Consider the following 19,763-nt stretch of genomic DNA (forward strand, 5'->3'; position numbering starts at 1 on the left):
TGGAAACAGTGACAGACTTAATTTTTTTAGTCTCCAAAATCACTGAAAACTGTGAATGCAGCCATGAAATGAAAGGACACTTGCTCCTTGAAAGCAAAGCTATGACAAACCTAGACAGCATATTAAAAAGCAGAGACATCACTTTCCCTGTAAAGGTCCACATAGTCAAGGTTACGATTTTTCCAGTAGTCATGTACAGATGTGAAAGCTGAACCATAAAGGAAAGCTGAGCACCAGAGAACTGATGCTTTTGAACGGTGGTGCTGGAGAAGACATTTGAAGGTCCCTTGGACAGCAAGGAGATCAAACCAGTTAATCCTAAAGAAATCAATCCTGAAAATTCACTGGAAGAACCAATGCTGAAGCTGAAGCTCCAATACTTTGGCCATCTGATGTGAAGAGCCAGTTCATTGGAAAACACCCTGATGCTGAGAAATATTAAAGTCAGGAGGGAAAGTGGGCAACAGAAGATGAAGTAGTTGGATGGAATCACTAACTCAATGGACATGAGTTTGAGCAAACTAAGTGAAATATTGAAGGACAGGGAAGCCTGATGTGCTGCCATTCATGAGGTCACAAAATGTTGAACATGACTTGGTGACTGAATAGCAGCAACAAAGATATATATTATGCTTAAATAAATAGTTTATACTAAAAATAGTGTTAAAGCATTCAAAATATTTTGCAGTAAACGTCAGTAAGATCTGTAGTTAATAGAACTGAACCAATGTTAATTTCTTAGTTTTGATCAATGTATCATTACTATATGATGTCATTAGGCAAAGTTAAAATGTATACTAGAGCTGTCCTGTCCTTCTGTACATCTAAATTCTTTCAAAATAAAAAGAATGACAAACAAGTCATAGAGTATTCTTCCATATTATTTTCCCTCTGTGGGATGTCTTACCTATTCTTTTTTTTCCATCATAAGTTGCCTAATGAGCTCCTATTTTATTTAAATTCATCTTAAACATTTCTTATGTGAGTCTGTTCTTGGATTCCACTCTTCTTCTCTGAAAGAAAAGTGTTACTCTTTCCCTACTCTCAACTCTTCTGATATCTTATAATTTATACATTTATTATTAAACATAACTTTATATTTAATAAAAATAAAAAATAAATTATTTAAAAATAACTATTAGTTATAGTTAATAGTTTTGTTGTGATTGCAGTTTTTTGTGAAGTGACCATTTTGTTAAGAACTTGCTACTTGCTCATGGTATAGGTTTTAAACTTTGGATGTAGGAAATATGTGAGATCTGAGTTGATATGCAGGAAATCATTTGGAAATGAGTAAAAACTTCTGTTTTGACATTCTTGAGATTATCTCAGTTTAGCCTTCCTGAAGCCAACCAGTGTAGACCAGATGTCTAAAGTGCATCTATATCTATGGTCTTATTTTTAAAATATAGGATAGAGTATCCAAGGAATTATCTGGGGAATCTGAAGATGAAGATGTACAAAATGAAAGAAATAGAATCCTGGAGCACTCTCAGGAGTCACTGAATGCTACAGTGCTTATTAAGGAACTCACAAAGGTAATATAATTTGATGAACAACTTATAATGGTTTAATTTCTATTAAAGAGTATGTCATTAATGTTAAGGGCTTACTGTGGTTCTTTGAATCTATGTGTATTCTCTCAAGAGAATAGAAGGACTCTTGTGAAACTATCTGAGGTGGTCCATGGGAGTCTGAAGTATTGTTTGTATGTGACCTGTAAGTATTCTTTACTATATTATGTTTTCTGTATTTTTTTAAGGTGTATTTTTCAAGTCCAATCGTTTTAGCTGTGAGAAATATCTCTGTTACAATCCAAAAGCAGGAGTGCTTTGGGTTGCTTGGATTAAATGGAGCTGGGAAAACTACTACCTTCGAAATTTTGACTGGAGAGGAGGTTGCTTCCTCTGGGGATGTGTTCGTTGAGCGCCTCAGCATCACCAAAAATATCCTAAAGGTAAGACATCATTACTGCCTGAGGTGTGAGAAACATGATTTGTGGGTGAAGGTCAGAAAGCAACTTGTGGGAAATGATAGACATGAATCATGGTAGACATTGATATCACTACTGTTGACTTAGCCCATGGATTCTAGAGAGAAATGAGAATTTTGGTCAGAGATGGTGAGGCAATTAGAACAGCCTTACCAAGAGAATCTAAGAGTGTCTTTAATTTTCTTTAAAACTATCGGAGAGCAAGATGGTAAAATAGGACCCTTGACTTTCCCTCCTTGGATGCACCAAATAAACAGTTAAACTGGGGTCCATTCCCTCTGAGATGAATCCAAAACTAGTTGAAAGACTCCTACATATCACACAACTGAGAAAATATCCACATCAAGATGGGTAGGATAAGCTGAGACATACTTGCACCATAAAACCCACCCACAAAATAATGCATTACAACCAGAATGGAACTCCCAACTCCCAGCTTCACACATTTAGCTCCTCAATTTTTTGTCTACCATCCGAAAGACTGTTTCTCAAACCACCTAGTTCTGAGGGCAAACAGGATGGGGCATTCATGAACCCCCCTGGAATGTGGAGAGTTGAAAGGCAGTTTCAACAAGTGCGTAAGAACTAGTAGTCTTCTAGGAGCCTGAATTGATCATTTCCTCAGCCTTCAGGGCACTGTCAGGACTTGTTACACCCTCATCTCCTAAGGCCACTAACACACACAATGGTTTAGACAAGCACAGAAGTTTAGGAGGATCTAAGAATCCCTGGCAAGGCTGGAGAGATAAGAGATAGAAGTGGAGTGCTATTGCATGCTAATGAACTTAAGTTGGTATTAGCTTTAAAAAGCCTCTTGGTAACTACAAAGAAATATCTTTAGATGTTTCACTCATAAAAGGAGAAATAAATCAAAATCTATCAAAAAAAGAAAACAAAACAAAAAGGAAGACAAGAAGAAAAAGAGGAACAAAAGAACTATAAGATTAAATAAAACACTTAAAAATGACAATAGTAAATCCTTCCCTATCAATAAATCTAAATGGATTAAATTCATTATACTCACAGAAAATAAAAAAGAAACAGAGGGGCTGAATAGATGAATAACAAAGATCCAACTATGTGCTATTTACAAGAAACTTACTGTAGATTCAAGGGTATAAATTGACTAAAATGAAGACATCAGTTCAGTTCAGTCGCTCAGTCATGTCAGACTCTTTGCGGCCCCATGGACTGCAGCTTGTCAGGCTTCCCTGTCCATTACCAACTCATGGAGCTTGCTCAAACTCATGTCCTTCAAGTCGTTGATGCCATCCAACCATCTCATCCTCTGTCATCCCCTTCTCCTGCCTTCAATCTTTCCCAGCATCAGGGTCTTTTCCAATGAGTCAGTTCTTCACATCAGGTGGCCAAAGTATTGGAGTTTCAGCTTCAGCATCAGTCCTTCCAATGAATATTCAGGACTGATTTCCTTTAGGATTGACTGGTTTGATCTCCTGCAGTCCAAGAGACTCTCAAGAGTCTTCTCCAACACCACAGTTCAGAGCATCAATTCTTTGGCACTCAGGTATCCTTATAGTCCAACTCTCACATGCACACATGACTACTGGAAAAACCATAGTTTTGACTAGACGGGCCTTTGTTGGCAAAGTAATGTCTCTGCTTTTTAATATGCTGTCTAGGTTGGTCATAGCTTTTCTTCCAAGGTGCAAGCCTCTTTTAATTTTATGGCTGCAGTCACCATCTACAGTGATTTTGGAGCCAAGAAGCCAAAGTCTGTCACTGTTTCCATTGTTTCCCAATCTATTTGCCATGAAGTGATGAGACCAGATGCCATGATCTTAGTTTTCTGTATGCTGAGCTTTAGGCCAACTTTTTCACTCTCCTCTTTCACTTTCATCAAGAGGCTCTTTACTTTCTTTCATAAGGGTGGTGTCATCTGCATATCTGAGGTTATTGATATTTCTCCTGGCAGTCTTAATTCCAGCTTGTGCTTCATCTAGCCTGGCATTTCACATGATGTACTCTGCATATAAGTGACAATATGTACTCTGCATCTAAGCAGTATGTGACATATAAGCAGTATGTACTCTGCATAAAAGTAGCATGTAACCCTGCATATAAGCAGTAAGGTGACAGTATGTACTCACATGATGTACTCTGCATATAAGTAGGGTGACAGTATACAGCCTTGACGTACTCCTTGCCCAATTTAGAACCAGTCCATTGTTCCATGTCCAGTTCTACCTGTTGCTTCCTGACCTGCATTCAGATTTCTCAGGAGGCAAGTAAGGTGGTCTGGTATTCCCATCTCTTGAAGAATTTTCCACAGTTTGTTGTGATCCACACAGTCAAAGACTTTGGTGTACTCAATACAGCAGATGTTTTTCTGGAACTCTCTTGCTTTTTCTATGATCCAAAGGATGTTGGCAATTTGAAGACACAGGAAAAGATATTTCATGTTAATTGTAAGGAAAAAAAGCAGGAGGGGCTATACTTACATCAGAGAAAGTATACATTGATTTAAAATGTTTTTAGAAACAAAGAAGATTACACAATGATAAAGAGGGTCAATTCAACATGATCACATAACAATTGTAAATGCACGTAAATCTAACATCAAAACATCTAAGTATATAAACAAATATTGATAGATCTAAAAGAAGAAATCAATGCAGTAGTAATAAGATAGAAAATGGATAAAACATTCAGACAGTTTCATCCTGTTTGTTTATTTTTGCTTTTATGTCCAATATTCTAGGAGGTATGCGAGACAGCAAAAGAGACACAGATATATAGGACAGTGTTTTGGACTCTGTGGGAGAGGGCGAGAGTGGGATGATTTGGGAGAATGGCACTGAAACATATATATTATCATATGTGACACAGATTGCCAGTCCAGGCAATCGATGCATGATACAGGGTGCTTGGGGCTGGTGCACTGGGATGACCCAGAGGGATGGGATGGGGAGGGAGGTGGGAGGGGGGTTCAGGATGGGGAACACATGTACACCCATGGTGGATTCATGTCAGTGTATGACAAAACCAATACAATGTCTACAAGCAATAAATGCTGGAGAGGGTGTGGAGAAAAGGGAACCCTCTTACACTGTTGGTAGGAATGCAAACTAGTACAGCCACTATGGAAAACAGTGTGGAGATTCCTTAAAAAACTGCAAATAGAACTGCCATATGACCCAGCAATCCCACTCTTGGGCATACACACTGAGGAAACCAGATCTGAAAGAGGCATGTGCACCCCAATGTTCATCGCAGCACTGTTTATAATAGCCAGGACATGGAAGCAACCTAGATGCCCATCAGCAGACGAATGGATAAGGAAGCTGTGGTACATATACACCATGGAATATTACTCAGCCGTTAAAAAGAATTCATTTGAATCAGTTCTAATGAGATGGATGAAACTGGAGCCCATTATACAAAGTGAAGTAAGCCAGAAAGATAAAGATCATTACAGCATACTAACACATATATATGGAATTTAGAAAGATGGTAACGATAACCCTATATGCAAAACAGAAAAAGAGACACAGATGTACAGAACAGACTTTTGGACTCTGTGGGAGAAGGTGAGGGTGGGATGTTTCGAGAGAACAGCATGTATATTATCTATGGTGAAACAGACCACCGGCCCAGGTGGGATGCATGAGACAGGTGCTCGGGCCAGGTGTACTGGGAGGACCCAGGGGAATCGGGTGGGGGGGGAGGTGGGAGGGGGGATCGGGATGGGGAATACATGTAACTCCATGGCTGATTCATGTCAATGTATGACAAAACCCACTGCAATGTTGCAAAGTAATTAGCCTCCAACTAATAAAAATAATTGAAAAAAAAATAAAGTAATTAGCCTCTAAAAAATTAATTAATTATTAAAAAAAAACAACCATTCAGACAGAAAATCAATAAAGAGTGAAACTGATCAACACTAGAAACTAAATGACCTAACAGACATATTTAGAACTTTTAACCCCGAAGCAGAAGGATACACATTCTTCCCAAACACACACAGAACATTCTCCAGTTTGGATGATATGTTAGGTGACAAAACATACTATAACAATTTTTTAAAGATCAAAATAATGCCAGTTGTTTTTTCTGACTAAAATGGAATGAAACTAGAAATCAGTAATAGCATGAAAGTGAGAAAGTGCACAAATATTGTAAACACTTATCCTTGAACAGTGAGTCATAGAAGAAATCAAAAGGGAATTTTAAAAATATTTAATGACATATGAAAATGAAAAAATACAACATACCAAAACTTAAGGAGTGTAACAAAAGCAGTACTAAGAGTGAAGTTCATATTAATAAATGCCTACATTAAAAAAGAAAATAAATATCAGATAAACAGTCTAACTATACTTCTAACTAGATGGGGGTATAGGAGAGAGACTTGTGAAAATTATATAATTAGAAATAAAAGAGATGACATTAAAATATACCTTTAAAATAAAAAGGATTTTGTGAATCAAGAAAAAGAAGCCCCACAACTTATGTCATCAAGAAAATGCAAATTTAAACAACATGACATACCACTAAACACCTATCAGAATGGCCAAAACCAAACACTGATGATACCAAATGCTGGTGTATTTATGGAGCAACAGAAATATTCTTTACTGGTGCAAATAGAAAATGCCAAAGTGATTTTTGAAAAATTTGGTAGCTTTTTGCAAAACTAAATATACCATACAATCCAGCAACTGTACCCTTGGTTGTTTCCCAAAGAAGTTGAAAACTTACGTCCATGCAAAACCCTGCATACAAATTATTATGGTTGCTTTATTCATAATTACCAAAATTTGGAAGCAACCAAGAAGTCCTTCAATAGGTGCATTAATATATACACTGAGGTACGTACATACAATGGAGTACATACAGCACTGAAAAGAAGTGGGCAATCAAGTTGCGAAAAGATAACATGAACCTTAAATGCATATTACTAAGTTAAAGATGCTAGTCTTTATTAAAACAAGTAACCAATATAACCACTGTGGCTAATTTTATTCTTAAGTATTTTATTATCCTTGATGCTATTGTAAATAGGATAATTTTATTTCTTTTTTAGATAGCTCATTGTTTGTATATAGAAATAGTATATATGCTGCCAAAGCGAGCACATGTATATAGAAATAGAAGTGGTCTTCTATTTTGATTTTGTAACCTGCAACTTCACTGAGTTCATTTATTGTTTATAACAGATTCTTTTCCTTTGGTGTTTATATGTACAAGTTCTTCTCTGGAAACAATTTTACTTCTTCCATTTTGCTTTGGATGTCTTATATTTCTTTTTTTAAGTTTTTTAAAATTAATTTAACTGGAGGAAAATTACAATATTGTGATGGTTTTTGCCATACATCAATATGAATCAGCCATAGGCATACATGTATTCCCTCTATCTTGAACCCCTCTCCCACCTCCCTCCTCACCCCATTCCCTCCAGGTTTTCACAGAGCACCAGCTTTGGGTACCCTGTGTCATACATTAAACTCCCACTGGTATCTATTTTACATATGGTAATGCATATGTTTCAATCCTATTCTCTCAACTCATCCCACCCTCACCTTCTCCCTCAGAGTCCAAAAGTCTGTTCTTTATATCTGTGTCTCTTTTGCTGCCCTGCATTTAGGATTGACCGTGCCATCTTTCTATATTCCACATACATGTGTGTGTATTCATATACAATATTTATCTTTCTCTTTCTGACTTACTTCATTCTGTATAATAGGCTCCAGGTTCATCCATCTCATTAAAACTGACTTAAATGTGTTCCTTTTTATAGCTGAATAATATTCCATTGGGTATATGTACCACAACTTCCTTATCCATTCACCTGCCAATGGACATCTAGGTTGCTTCCATATCCTAACTATTGTAAATAGTGCTGCAATGAATATTGGGATACATATATCTTTTTCAATTCCAGTTTCCTCAGGATATATGCCTAGTAGTGGGATGTCTTCTATTTCTTTGTCTTGATTATTGCTCTGACTAGGACTTCCAATATTATGTTGAGTAGGAGTGCTGAGAATAGGCACCCGTGTCTTATACCTGATCTTAAATGAAAAGCTTGCAGTTCTTCACTGCTGAGTGTAATGTTAACTTTGAGCTTGTTACATATAGGCTTTATTATGTTGAAATATGTTCCTTCTGTACTAAAGTTTTCAGAGTTTTCATTTATCATTTATCAGGATGCTGAATTTACCAAATGATTTTTCAGCATTTTTTGAAAAGATCATGTGATTTTTAACCTTTCATTTTATTAACTTGGTGCATCACATTTTTTGTGTTTGGTGAATTATTCTTGCATCACAGATATAAATCCCACTTGTTCTTGGTGTACAATAATACTTTTATTGCCATGTTGAATTCACTGTAGTAGTATTTTGTGCCATATGTATGTGAAAATGCTGTGCTCATTAATTCTGCTTTTATTTTTATTTTTGGAATTGCCATAAAGTCTTCCGTGGTTTTTAGCTATACTGTATTACATTCTCACCAACATGGCTCAGGGTTCAATTTTCTATAATCTAGATAGCAGCTATTACTTTCTCCTTTTAATAGTTGCTATCCTGATTGATGTGAAATTGTTTCTCATTGTAGTATCAATTTATATTTCTCTAATGATCACTGATAGTCAGCATTTTTATATACTTAATGTCCAATTACATATAGTCTTTGAAGAAATGTTTATTCAAGTCCTTGCCAATTTTTGGAATAAGTTGTTCTTATTGAATTTCCAATATTTTCTATAAAACCTGGCTATTAATACCTAATCAGATAGATGATTTTCAAATATTTTTTCCATTCAGTGGGTTGCCTTTTAACTTAGTTGATAGTGTGCTTATATGTACATAATTTAAAATTTTTTTATAAAATCCATTTTGTCCATTTTTTCTTTTATTTGCTGAGCAATTGGTGTAATGCCCAAGAAATTGTTGCCAAATATTGTGAAACATCTGACCTATGTTTTATTCTATAGTTTCAGGTCTGAAATTTAGGTCTTTGATTATTTTCATTGAAGTACAGTTGATTTTCAATATTATATTAGTTTTAGGTACACAGCATAATAATTCAGTATTTTGAGAGATTATACTCCATTAAAAGTTATTACAAGAAAATGGCTATAGTTTTCTGTGCTATACAACATATCCTTGTTGCTTATTATTTTATTAGTAGTTTGTATCTCTTAATCTCACATCCCTAATTTCCTGCAGCCCATTTCTCCCTCCCATTTGGTAACCACTAGTTGCCAGGCTTCTCTGTCCATGGGGATTCTCCAGGCAAGAGTACTGGAGTCAGTTACTATGCCCTCCTCCGGGGGATCTTCCCAACCCAGGGATCAAACCCAGGTCTCCCGCATTGCAGGCAGGTTCTTTATATCTGAGCCACCAGGGAAGGCCAAGAATACTTGTGGTGATTTCACGCTGAATAATTCTCACAAACACACAGGATTTTGAAAGACAGCACAGGGAGAGTTCTCAGAGAAGCAACTCCCTGAGAACATACTGAGAGCATATTTTATTGGTAACTTATCTTGTAATCTTTAACTAAGAGCAGTAAAGCAAGACAGAGACGAGAACTCAGGGATTAAGAAGACTTCCTCCTGAAGGTATGGAGTTAATCACATGAGAGGTGTAAAGAAAAGTCTTTAAAGATAAGAGGGTTGCTCTGTGTGCAGAACAGCATCTAACTAAATCTGATCTGTCAGCCAGAACGTCTAGCTTTAGGACAGGGTGTTGTGGTTGGGGAGGGGGGGAGGGTGGGAAGAGCAACCAAGGAAATAGAAATGAGTAAAATTAAATTCTAGGAGGCATTTCCAAGAAAGCAGTAAAACATGGTTCCCACAAATACTGGAGTGGGTAACCTATCCTTTCTCCAGGGGATCTTCCCAACCCAGCAATCAATCCAGAGTCTCCTGCATTGCAGGCATATTCTTTACCACCTGAGCTACTAGGGAAACTCACAGTTTGTTTTCTATATAAGTAAGTATCTTTCTGTTTTTTACATACATTGATTGACATTACTTTTTAGATTCCTCATATTAGGGATATCATATAGTATTTGCCGTTCTCTGTCGCACTTATTTCACTAATCATAATTTATCAATGTTCATCCGCATTGCTGCAAATGGAAGAGCAATATTCCATTGTGTGAGAGAGTGTGTATTTGGGTTGCTTCAATATCTTGGCTATTGTAATTAGTGCTGCTATGAATATTGGCGTGCATATATCTTTTTGAATTAGAATTTTAATTTTTTTTCCAAACATATTCCCATGGGATGGATTTGCTGGATCATATGGCAATTCTTTTTAATTTTCCACACTGGCTGCACCAATTACATTTCCACTAACAATGTACAAAGATTCCCCTTCTTCACATCTTCACCAACATCTGTTATTTGTAGACTTTTTGATGTTGGCCATTCTGACAAGTGTGAGTTGATAGGTTATTGTTGTTTCAGTTTGAGTTTCTATAATAATTATTGATGTTGAGTATCTTTTCATGTGTCTGTGACCATCTCTATGTCTTCTTTGGAGAAATGTCTACTCAAGTCTTCTGCCCATTTTTCGATTGGGTTGTTTATTTTTTGTATTCAGTTTAATATTTTGAATATGAACCTTTTGTCAGTTCCATCATTTGGAAATACAGGTATTGCATTCAGTTCAGTTCAGTTGCTCAGTAATGTTCAACTCTTCGCGACCCCATGGACTGCAACACGACAGGCTTCCCTGTCCATCACCAACTCCCAGAACTTGTTCAAACTCATGTCCATCAAGTCGGTAATGCCATCCAACCATCTCATCCTCTGTTGTCCCCTCCTTCTCCCACCTTCAATCTTTCCCAGCATCAGGGTCTTTTCCAATGAGTCAGTTCTTCACATCAGGTGGCCAAAGTATTGGAGTTTCAGCTTCAGAATCACTCTTCCCAATGAATATTCAGGACTGATTTCCTTTAGGAGGGACTGGTTTGATCTCCTTAAAGTCCAGGGGACTCTCAGGAGTCTTCTCCAACACCACAGTTCAAAAACATCAGTTCATCGGCACTCAGCTTTCTTTATAGTCCAACTCTCACATCCATACATGACTACTGGAAAAACCATAGCTTTGAGTAGACAGACCTTTGTTGGCAAAGTAATGTCTCTGCTTTTTAATATGCTGTCTAGGTTGGTCATAGCTTTTCTTCCAAGGAGCAAGCGTCTTCTAATTTCATGCCTGCAGTCACCATCTGCAGTGATTTTGGAGCCCAAGAAAATAAAGTCTGTCACTGTTTCCATTGTTTCCCCATCTATTTGCCATAGTGATGGGACCAGATGCCATGATCTTAGTTTTCTGAATGTTGAGTTTTAAGCCAACTATTTCACTCTCCTCTTTCACTTTCATCAAGAGGCTCTTCAGTTCTTCTGCACTTTCTGCCATAAGGGTGGTGTCATCTGCATATCTGAGGTTATTGACATTTCTCCTGGCAATCTTGATTCCATCTTGTGCTTCGTCCAGCCAGGCATTTCGCATGATGTACTCTGCAGATAAGTTAAATAAGCAGGGTGACAATACACAGTCTTGATGTACTCCTTTCCCAAATTTTAACAAGTCCTTTGTTCCATGTCCAATTTCATGTTCCATGTTGCTTATTGTCCTGCATACAGATTTCTGAGGAGGCAGGTAATGTACTGGTACTCCCACCTCTTTAAGAGTATTCTATAGTCTGTTGTGATCTACACAGTCAAAGGCTTTAGAGTAGTCAATGAAGCAAAAGTAGATTTTTATGGAATTCCCTTGCTTTTTCAATGATACAATAGATGTTGGCAATTTGATCTCTGGTTCCTCTACCTTTTCTAAATCCAGCTTGTAAATCAGGAATTTCTCTATTCATGTACTACTGAAGCTGAGCTTGATAGATTTTCAGCATAATATTGCTAGTATGTGAAATGAGTGCAACTGTACAGCAATTTCAACCTTCTTTGGCATTGCCTTTCTTTGGTATTAGAATGAAAACTGACCTTTTCCCTTCCTGCGGCCAATTCCTGCAGAATTTTCCAAGTTTGCTGCCATAATGAATGTGGCACTTTAACAGCATCATCTTTTAGGATATGTAATAACTGATCTGGAATTCCATTACATCCACTAGCTTTGTTCATAGTAATGTTTCCTAAGGCACTTGACTTCACACTCCAGGATGTCTGACTTGACATGAGTGACCACACCATCATGGTTATCTGGGTCATTAAGAGCTGTTTTTGTACAGTTCTTCTGCGTATTCTTGCCACCATTTCTTTTTTTTTTTTTTTAATTTTTTTATTAGTTGGAGGCTAATTACTTCACAACATTTCAGTGGGTTTTGTCATACATTGATATGAATCAGCCATAGATTTACACTTATTCCCCATCCCGATCCCCCCTCCCACCTCCCTCTCCACCCGATTCCTCTGGGTCTTCCCAGTGCACCAGGCCGGAGCACTTGTCTCATGCATCCCACCTGGGCTGGTGATCTGTTTCACCATAGATACTATACATGCTGTTCTTTTGAAACATCCCACCCTCACCTTCTCCCACAGAGTTCAAAAGTCTGTTCTGTATTTCTGTGTCTCTTTTTCTGTTTTGCATATAGGGTTATCGTTACCATCTTTCTAAATTCCATATATATGTGTTAGTATGCTGTAATGTTCTTTATCTTTCTGGCTTACTTCACTCTGTATAAGGGGCTCCAGTTTCATCCATCTCATTAGAACTGGTTCAAATGAATTCTTTTTAACGGCTGAGTAAAATTCCATGGTATATATGTACCACAGCTTCCTTATCCATTCATCTGCTGATGGGCATCTAGGTTGCTTCCATGTCCTGGCTATTATAAACAGTGCTGCGATGAACATTGGGGTGCATGTGTCTCTTTCAGATCTGGTTTCCTCAGTGTGTATGCCCAGAAGTGGTATTGCTGGGTCATATGGCAGTTCTATTTCCAGTTTTTTAAGGAATCTCCACACTGTTTTCCATAGTGGCTGTACTAGTTTGCATTCCCACCAACAGTGTAAGAGGGTTCCCTTTTCTCCACAGCCTCTCCAGCATTTATTGCTTGTAGACTTTTGGATAGCAGCCATCCTGACTGGTGTGTAATGGTACCTCATTGTGGTTTTGATTTGCATTTCTCTAATAATGAGTGATGTTGAGCACCTTTTCATGTGTTTGTTAGCCATCTGTATGTCTTCTTTGGAGAAATGTCTGTTTAGTTCTTTGGCCCACTTTTTGATTGGGTCATTTATTTTTCTGGAATTGAGCTGCAGGAGTTGCTTGTATATTTTTGAGATTAATCCTTTGTCTGTTTCTTCATTTGCTATTATTTTCTCCCAATCTGACGGCTGTCTTTTCACCTTACTTATAGTTTCTTTTGTAGTGCAAAAGCTTTTAAGTTTCATTAGATCCCATTTGTTTAGTTTTGCTTTTATTTCCAATATTCTGGGAGGTGGGTCATAGAGGATCTTGCTGTGATTTATGTCGGAGAGTGTTTTGCCTATGTTCTCCTCTAGGAGTTTTATAGTTTCTGGTCTTACATTTAGATCTTTAATCCATTTTGAGTTTATTTTTGTGTATGGTGTTAGAAAGTGTTCTAGTTTCATTCTTTTGCAAGTGGTTGACCAGTTTTCCCAGCACCACTTGTTAAAGAGGTTGTCTTTTTTCCATTGTATATCCTTGCCTCCTTTGTCAAAGATAAGGTGTCCATAGGTTCGTGGATTTATCTCTGGGCTTTCTATTCTGTTCCATTGGTCTGTATTTCTGTCTTTGTGCCAGTACCACACTGTCTTGATGACTGTTGCCACCATTTCTTAATCTCTTCTGCTTCCATTACTTCCTTGCTTTTTTTGTCCTTTATTGAGCCTGTCTCTGCATGAAATATTCCCTTGGTGTTTCTAATTTTCTTAAAGTGATTTCTAGTCTTTCTCATTCTATTTTTCCTCTATTTGTTTTCATTGTTCATTTAAGAAAGCTTTCTGATATCCAAAAGTCTACAAGCAATACATGCTGGAGAGGGTGTGGAGAAAAGGGAACCCTCTTACACTGTTGGTAGGAATGCAAACTAGTACAGCCACTATGGAAAACAGTGTGGATATTCCTTAAAAAACTGGAAATAGAACTGCGATATGACCAAGCAATCCCACTTCTGGGCATACACACCGAGGAAACCAGATCTGAGAGACACGTGCACCCCAGTGTTCATCGCAGCACTGTTTATAATAGCCAGGACATGGAAGCAACCTAGATGCCCATCAGCAGACGAATGGATAAGGAAGCTGTGGTACATATACACCATGGAATATTACTCAGCCATTAAAAAGAATTCATTTGAATCAGTTCTAATGAGATGGATGAAACTGGAGCCCATTATACAGAGTGAAGTAAGCCAGAAAGATAGACCAATACAATATACTAATGCATATATATGGGATTTAGAAAGATGGTAATGACAATCCTATATGCAAAACAGAAAAAGAGACACAGATGTACAGAACAGACTTTTGGACTCTGTGGGAGAAGGCGGGGGTGGGATGTTTTGAGAGAACAGCATCGAAACATGTATATTATCAAGGGTGAAACCATCCACCAGTGCAGGTTGGATGCATGAGACAAATGCTCGGGGCTGGTGTACTGGGAAGACCCAGAGGGGTGGGGTGGGGAGGGAGGTGGGAAGGGGGATCGGGATGGGCAATACATGTAAACCCAAGGCTGATTCATGTCAATGTATGGCAAAAACGACTGCAATATTGTAAAGTAATTAGCCTCCAACTAATAAAAATAAATGGGAAAAAAAAGAAAATAAAAAAAGATGGTAACGATAACCCTATATGCAAAACAGAAAAAGAGACACAGATGTACAGAACAGAATTTTGGACTCTGTGGGAGAAGGCGAGGGTGGGGTATTCTGAGAGAATAACATTGAAACAAGTATAGTATCAAGGGTGAAACAGATCACCAGCCCAGGTTGGATGCATGAGACAAGTGCTCAGGGCTGATGCACTGGGAAGACCCAGAGGGATGGGATTGGGAGGGAGGTGGGAGGGGGAATCGGGATGGGGAACACATGTAAATCCATGGCTGATTCATGTCAATGTATGGCAAAAACCACAAATAAATAAATAAATAAAATAAAATGGAAAGAAAAAAAAAGAAGGAGCCATCATTTGGCCACTAATAAATTATAAAAAGACCTCTTACAGGCCTAACATGAACAAACACACAATAGAATGATTTAGGAAGATCAGATAGAACATTTACATCTCAGAAACATGGAGAAATGTAAGTTTCCCCCTAGGAGGTTTTTGTATAAAGTTACTAAGCCAGGTTTTTTTATTTTCTCATCACCTTAGTTAATTACATAATGTATGCAACAACAACAGAAAAAGAGCTACCTGGAAAAAATAACTTTTTTGTGTGATCACCTTTAACTTCCAATTAAGTAAATACTTGCATAATTATAGGCCGGCCAGTCACCTAGGAATTTTCCTCAGGGGACTCTGAGATGAAACTTTATAGGAAGTGCTTCCCATTCTAGCTAAAGAAGTTAGTGTCAGAAGTCTGTGTGCACAAACCAAAGTAGACAAACCAAACCAAACCATGTTAGTGGAAATTCACTGGAAAAAAAAGGAAATGACAGAGATGCCCAGAAATCCAAAACCAAATGGCAGGTCTGTCCGAAATGTCACTTCCAAGTCCCACTAAGCCTGTGACAATTCTTCAAAGTAGCACCTTACAAACAGGGCTCCCCTCCCATAGGGAGAAACCCCCAAAAGGGAACTGCATTACTTCCCCAAAAGGAAAGCATCAGGAGGCCTCAAGGTGCACCTCAGGGATTTACCAAATGCTAGTGGGTATCATGCCATACTAGATGCCCTCTTTCTGATCCCCCAATATTTAGCGTTTCTCAGAGTGGAAGTTCAGGTTGATGCAGACAAGAGAAGAAAAAATGTGTCCTCAAGGCAAAAGAGACCTTGGCAGCTGCAAAGGGCAAACTCACTCCCATTCTCTTCTACAGCCTGGAGTCCCAGTAGAGTCAGTGGGTTGGGTGTGATCCGGGCACGGCCCTATGGCAGGGAATCTGTGACCTCAGAAAAAGCCTTCAACCCTCTGCTCTTTCAAAGGAGGGAGAGATCCTGAGTTTTTGACCCAGCTTTCGACCCCTTGCAGGGCCACCTGCCCATGATCAGATCCTGGTGCATGCTAAGTTGCTTCAGTCGTAGCTGACTCTTTGTGATCCTATGGACTCTAGTCCACCAGGCTTGCCTGTCCATGGGATTCTCCTGGCAAGAACACTGGAGTGAATTGACATTTCCTCCTCCAGGGTATCTTCCCAACTGAAGGATCTAACCTGCGTTCCTTAAGTCCCTTGCATTGGCAGGCAGGCTCTTTACCACTAGCACTACCCGGGAAGCCCTCAGATCCTGGAGGAGCCCCCAGAATTGTTGCTGGCCAAAATCTTGGCCTTCTCTGCCCACTGAAGCTGAATAAAAAAATACAGAAATAGAGTTTGGAGGAAAGAGAAAGGTGGCTTTAATTCTCAGCCAGCAGAGAGGGGAGGGCTCATGCCTTAAGAACTGTGCCCCCAGGTTACAGGTTTTCATCTTTTCAGCAATCTGAATATGTCATCCAATGTTTCTGCAGTACTGTGATGTTTTGATTAGTGTAAATTTTTAGTAAGTTTTGAAATCAAAAGTGTAAATCCTCTAACTTTGTTCTTCTTCAGGACTGGTTTGGTTACTCAGAGAACTGTGAATTTCCATTTTAATTTTACGATGATTTTTTTTTTTTCTATTTCTGGGGAAAAATCCTTTGAGGTTTTGATAGAGATGGTATAAATCTGTAGATTACTTTGGGTAGTACTGACTCCATAACAGTATTGTCTTTCAATTCACAAACATTTGCTGCTTCTATTTATCTATGTCTTCTTTCTTTCAGCAACTGCTTTTCACTGTACAAAAATTTCTCCACCTTTGATAATTGCTAAGCATTTTACTTTATTTGATGCTACTGTAAAATTGCTTTGTAATTTCCTTTCAAATTGTTTATTGGTATCATCAGTTCAGTCAGTTCAGTCGCTCAGTCGTGTCCGACTCTTTGTGACCCCATGAATCGCAGCACGCCAGGCCTCCCTGTCCATCTCAAACTCCCAGAGTTTACTCAAACTCATGCCCATTGAGTCAGTGATGCCATCCAGCCATCTCATCCTCTGTCGTCCCCTTCTCCTCCTGCCCCCAATCCCTCCAACATCAGGGTCTTTTCCAATGAGTCAACTCTTCGCATGAGGTAGCCAAAGTATTGGAGTTTCAGCTTCAGCATCAGTCCTTCGAATGAACACCCAGGACTGATCTCCTTTAGGATGGACTGGTTGGATCTCCTTGCAGTCCAAGGGACTCTCAAGAGTCTTCTCCAACACCACAGTTCAAAAGCATCAGATTTTCAGCGCTCAGCTTTCTTCACAGTCCGACTCTCATATAGAAATACAAATGATTTTTGCATGAAAACTTCTTGATATTTTGCTGAATTAATTTATTCTAATAGCTTTTTTGTGAAATCTTTAGGGTTTTCTACATGTAATAACCCCCTAATTTTTTTTTAACTTCTTTTGTTTTGACATGGTGTTTTTTCCTTTGTCTTGCCTAATTGATTTCAATATGATCTCTTATACTATGTGTTGAATAGGAGAGTTGACAATGGGCACCTTTGTCTTATTCCTGATTTTAGAGGAAATACTTTCAGCCTTTTACTACTGAGTGTTTGTTGTGCGTTTTTCACATACGGTTTTATTATGCTGAGGCAGTTTCCTTCTATTTCTATTTTGCTGTTTTAATCATGAAAGAGTGTAGAATTTTGTCAAATCCTTTTTAGCACTGACTTAAAAATACAATAACCAACTAAATTTAACAGACATATACAGAACACTCTAGATTTAGCAGATATATACGAACATATACACAAGAGCAACAGCATAGATACTGTTTTAACATTCACATTGGACATTTTCCAGAATAGAAAATATATTAAGCCATGAATTGTTTCCATAAGGTTTAAAATGATAAACATCATCCCAATTACCATCTCAACCACAATGAGGTAAAGTTAGAACTCAAAGTAGCTTACTTCTACAAGAGTAAAAGAGAAAAATTCACTAATTTTTGGAAATTAAACAATACACTCTCTTAAATGATGACTAAAAGAAGAAATCATGGAGGATGTTGAAAAATATTTAGAGGTGAATTAAAATCAAAACAAAATATTTCAAAAATTATAATACCCAATTAAAGAATTCTACAGGATAAATTATAGTCTTGAAATTAATATGACCTGTTACATTGATTGATGTTAATATATTGAATAATTCTTGCATTCCAGGGATTATTCTCAATTTGTCATGGGGTTCCATTCCCAGGTGGTACTAGTGGTAAAGAACCTGCATGCTAATGCAGGAGACACAAGAGATGCACATTCGATCCCTGGGCTAGGAAGACCCCCTGGAGGAGGGCATGTCAACCCACTCCAGTATTCTTGCCTGGAAAGTCCCATAGATGGAGTAGCCTGGCAGGCTACAGTCCATAGGGTTGCAAAGAGTCAGACATGACTGAAGTGACTTATCACACACAATCATGGTATATAATTGTTTAAATATGCTGGTGAACTTGGTTCACTACTCTTTTGTTTAAAAATTTTATGTCAAAGTTCATAAGGTCTGTAGTTTTTTTTTTTTTTTTTCCCCATTATATCATCTTTTCCTAGCTTTAGTATCAAGATAATGCGATCTTATAGAAAGAACTAGAAACTGTTCCCTTCTCTTCAATTTTTAGAAGAGTTTGAGAGGGCTGATACTTGTTCTTCCTGAAATGCTCAGTAGTATTTGCCAGTAAAGCTGTTGTGTCTAAAGCTTTCTTGTCAGATTTTTTAAAATTACTTTTCAGTCTACTTACCTAGTTATAAGTGCTTTCAGATTTTCTGTTTCTTTAGGCTTTAGTTTTGGTAGGTCTTATGTTTCTAGTTATTTGTACATTTCTTCCATTTCTTTCATAGGACTTTTTACAGTTCTTTTTACTTCTGTCAGAGAGGGCAATGGCACCCCACTCCAGTACTCTTGCCTGGAAAACCCCATGGACCAAGGAGCCTGGTGGGCTGCAGTCCATGGGGTTACTAAGAGTCGGACACGACTGAGCAACTTCACTTTCACTTTTCACTTTCATGCATTGGAGAAGGAAATGGCAACCCACTCCAGTGTTCTTGCCTGGAGAACCCCAGGGACAGGGGAGCCTGCTGGGCTGCTGTCTATATGGGGTCTCACAGAGTCGGACACGACTGAAGTGACTTAGCAGTAGCAGCAGCAGCAATTACTTCTATAGTAATATTCTCACTTTTATTCTTGATTTTAGTAATTTGAGTCCTCTTTCTTTTTTCAGTTTATTTAGCTAGAAGTTTGTTAATTTTGTTGAACTGTTCAAGTAATTAAATTCTGGTTTCATTGATTTTTCTCTATTGTTTTTCTGTTGTCTATGCATGTATTTCTGCTCTAATCTTTATTACTTCCTTCCTTCTGTTTGTTTTGTGTTTAGTTTACCCTTGTTCTATTTTTTTGAATTATAAATTTAAATTGTGGATTTGGGATTTTTCTTGGTGTTTAACATAAGTGTTCAAGGCTCTAATTTATCCTGTAGCATTCTTTAACTGGGTCCTTTAAGTTTTGGTATATTTTGTTTTGATTTTAATTCACCTCTAAGTATTTTTCAACATCTTCCATGATTTCTTCTTTTGTCCATCATTTGAAA

The 19,763-nt window shown here is 37.9% G+C and overlaps 1 protein-coding gene across 1 annotated transcript in view; it reads left to right on the top strand.

Moving 5' to 3' along the window:
• Window positions 1-19,763, top strand: part of LOC122702002 (phospholipid-transporting ATPase ABCA3-like) — a 267,396-nt gene that overhangs the window by 232,427 nt on the left and 15,206 nt on the right. Inside the window, exons 25-26 of the mRNA XM_043915524.1 lie at window positions 1,413-1,538; window positions 1,763-1,957. Of these exons, the coding sequence (XP_043771459.1) occupies window positions 1,413-1,538; window positions 1,763-1,957 (321 nt within the window). The remainder of the gene's footprint in view (window positions 1-1,412; window positions 1,539-1,762; window positions 1,958-19,763) is intronic.

The sequence above is a fragment of the Cervus elaphus genome, chromosome 10, assembly GCF_910594005.1.
Source record: "Cervus elaphus chromosome 10, mCerEla1.1, whole genome shotgun sequence".
In the NCBI taxonomy this organism is placed as follows: domain Eukaryota; kingdom Metazoa; phylum Chordata; class Mammalia; order Artiodactyla; family Cervidae; genus Cervus; species Cervus elaphus.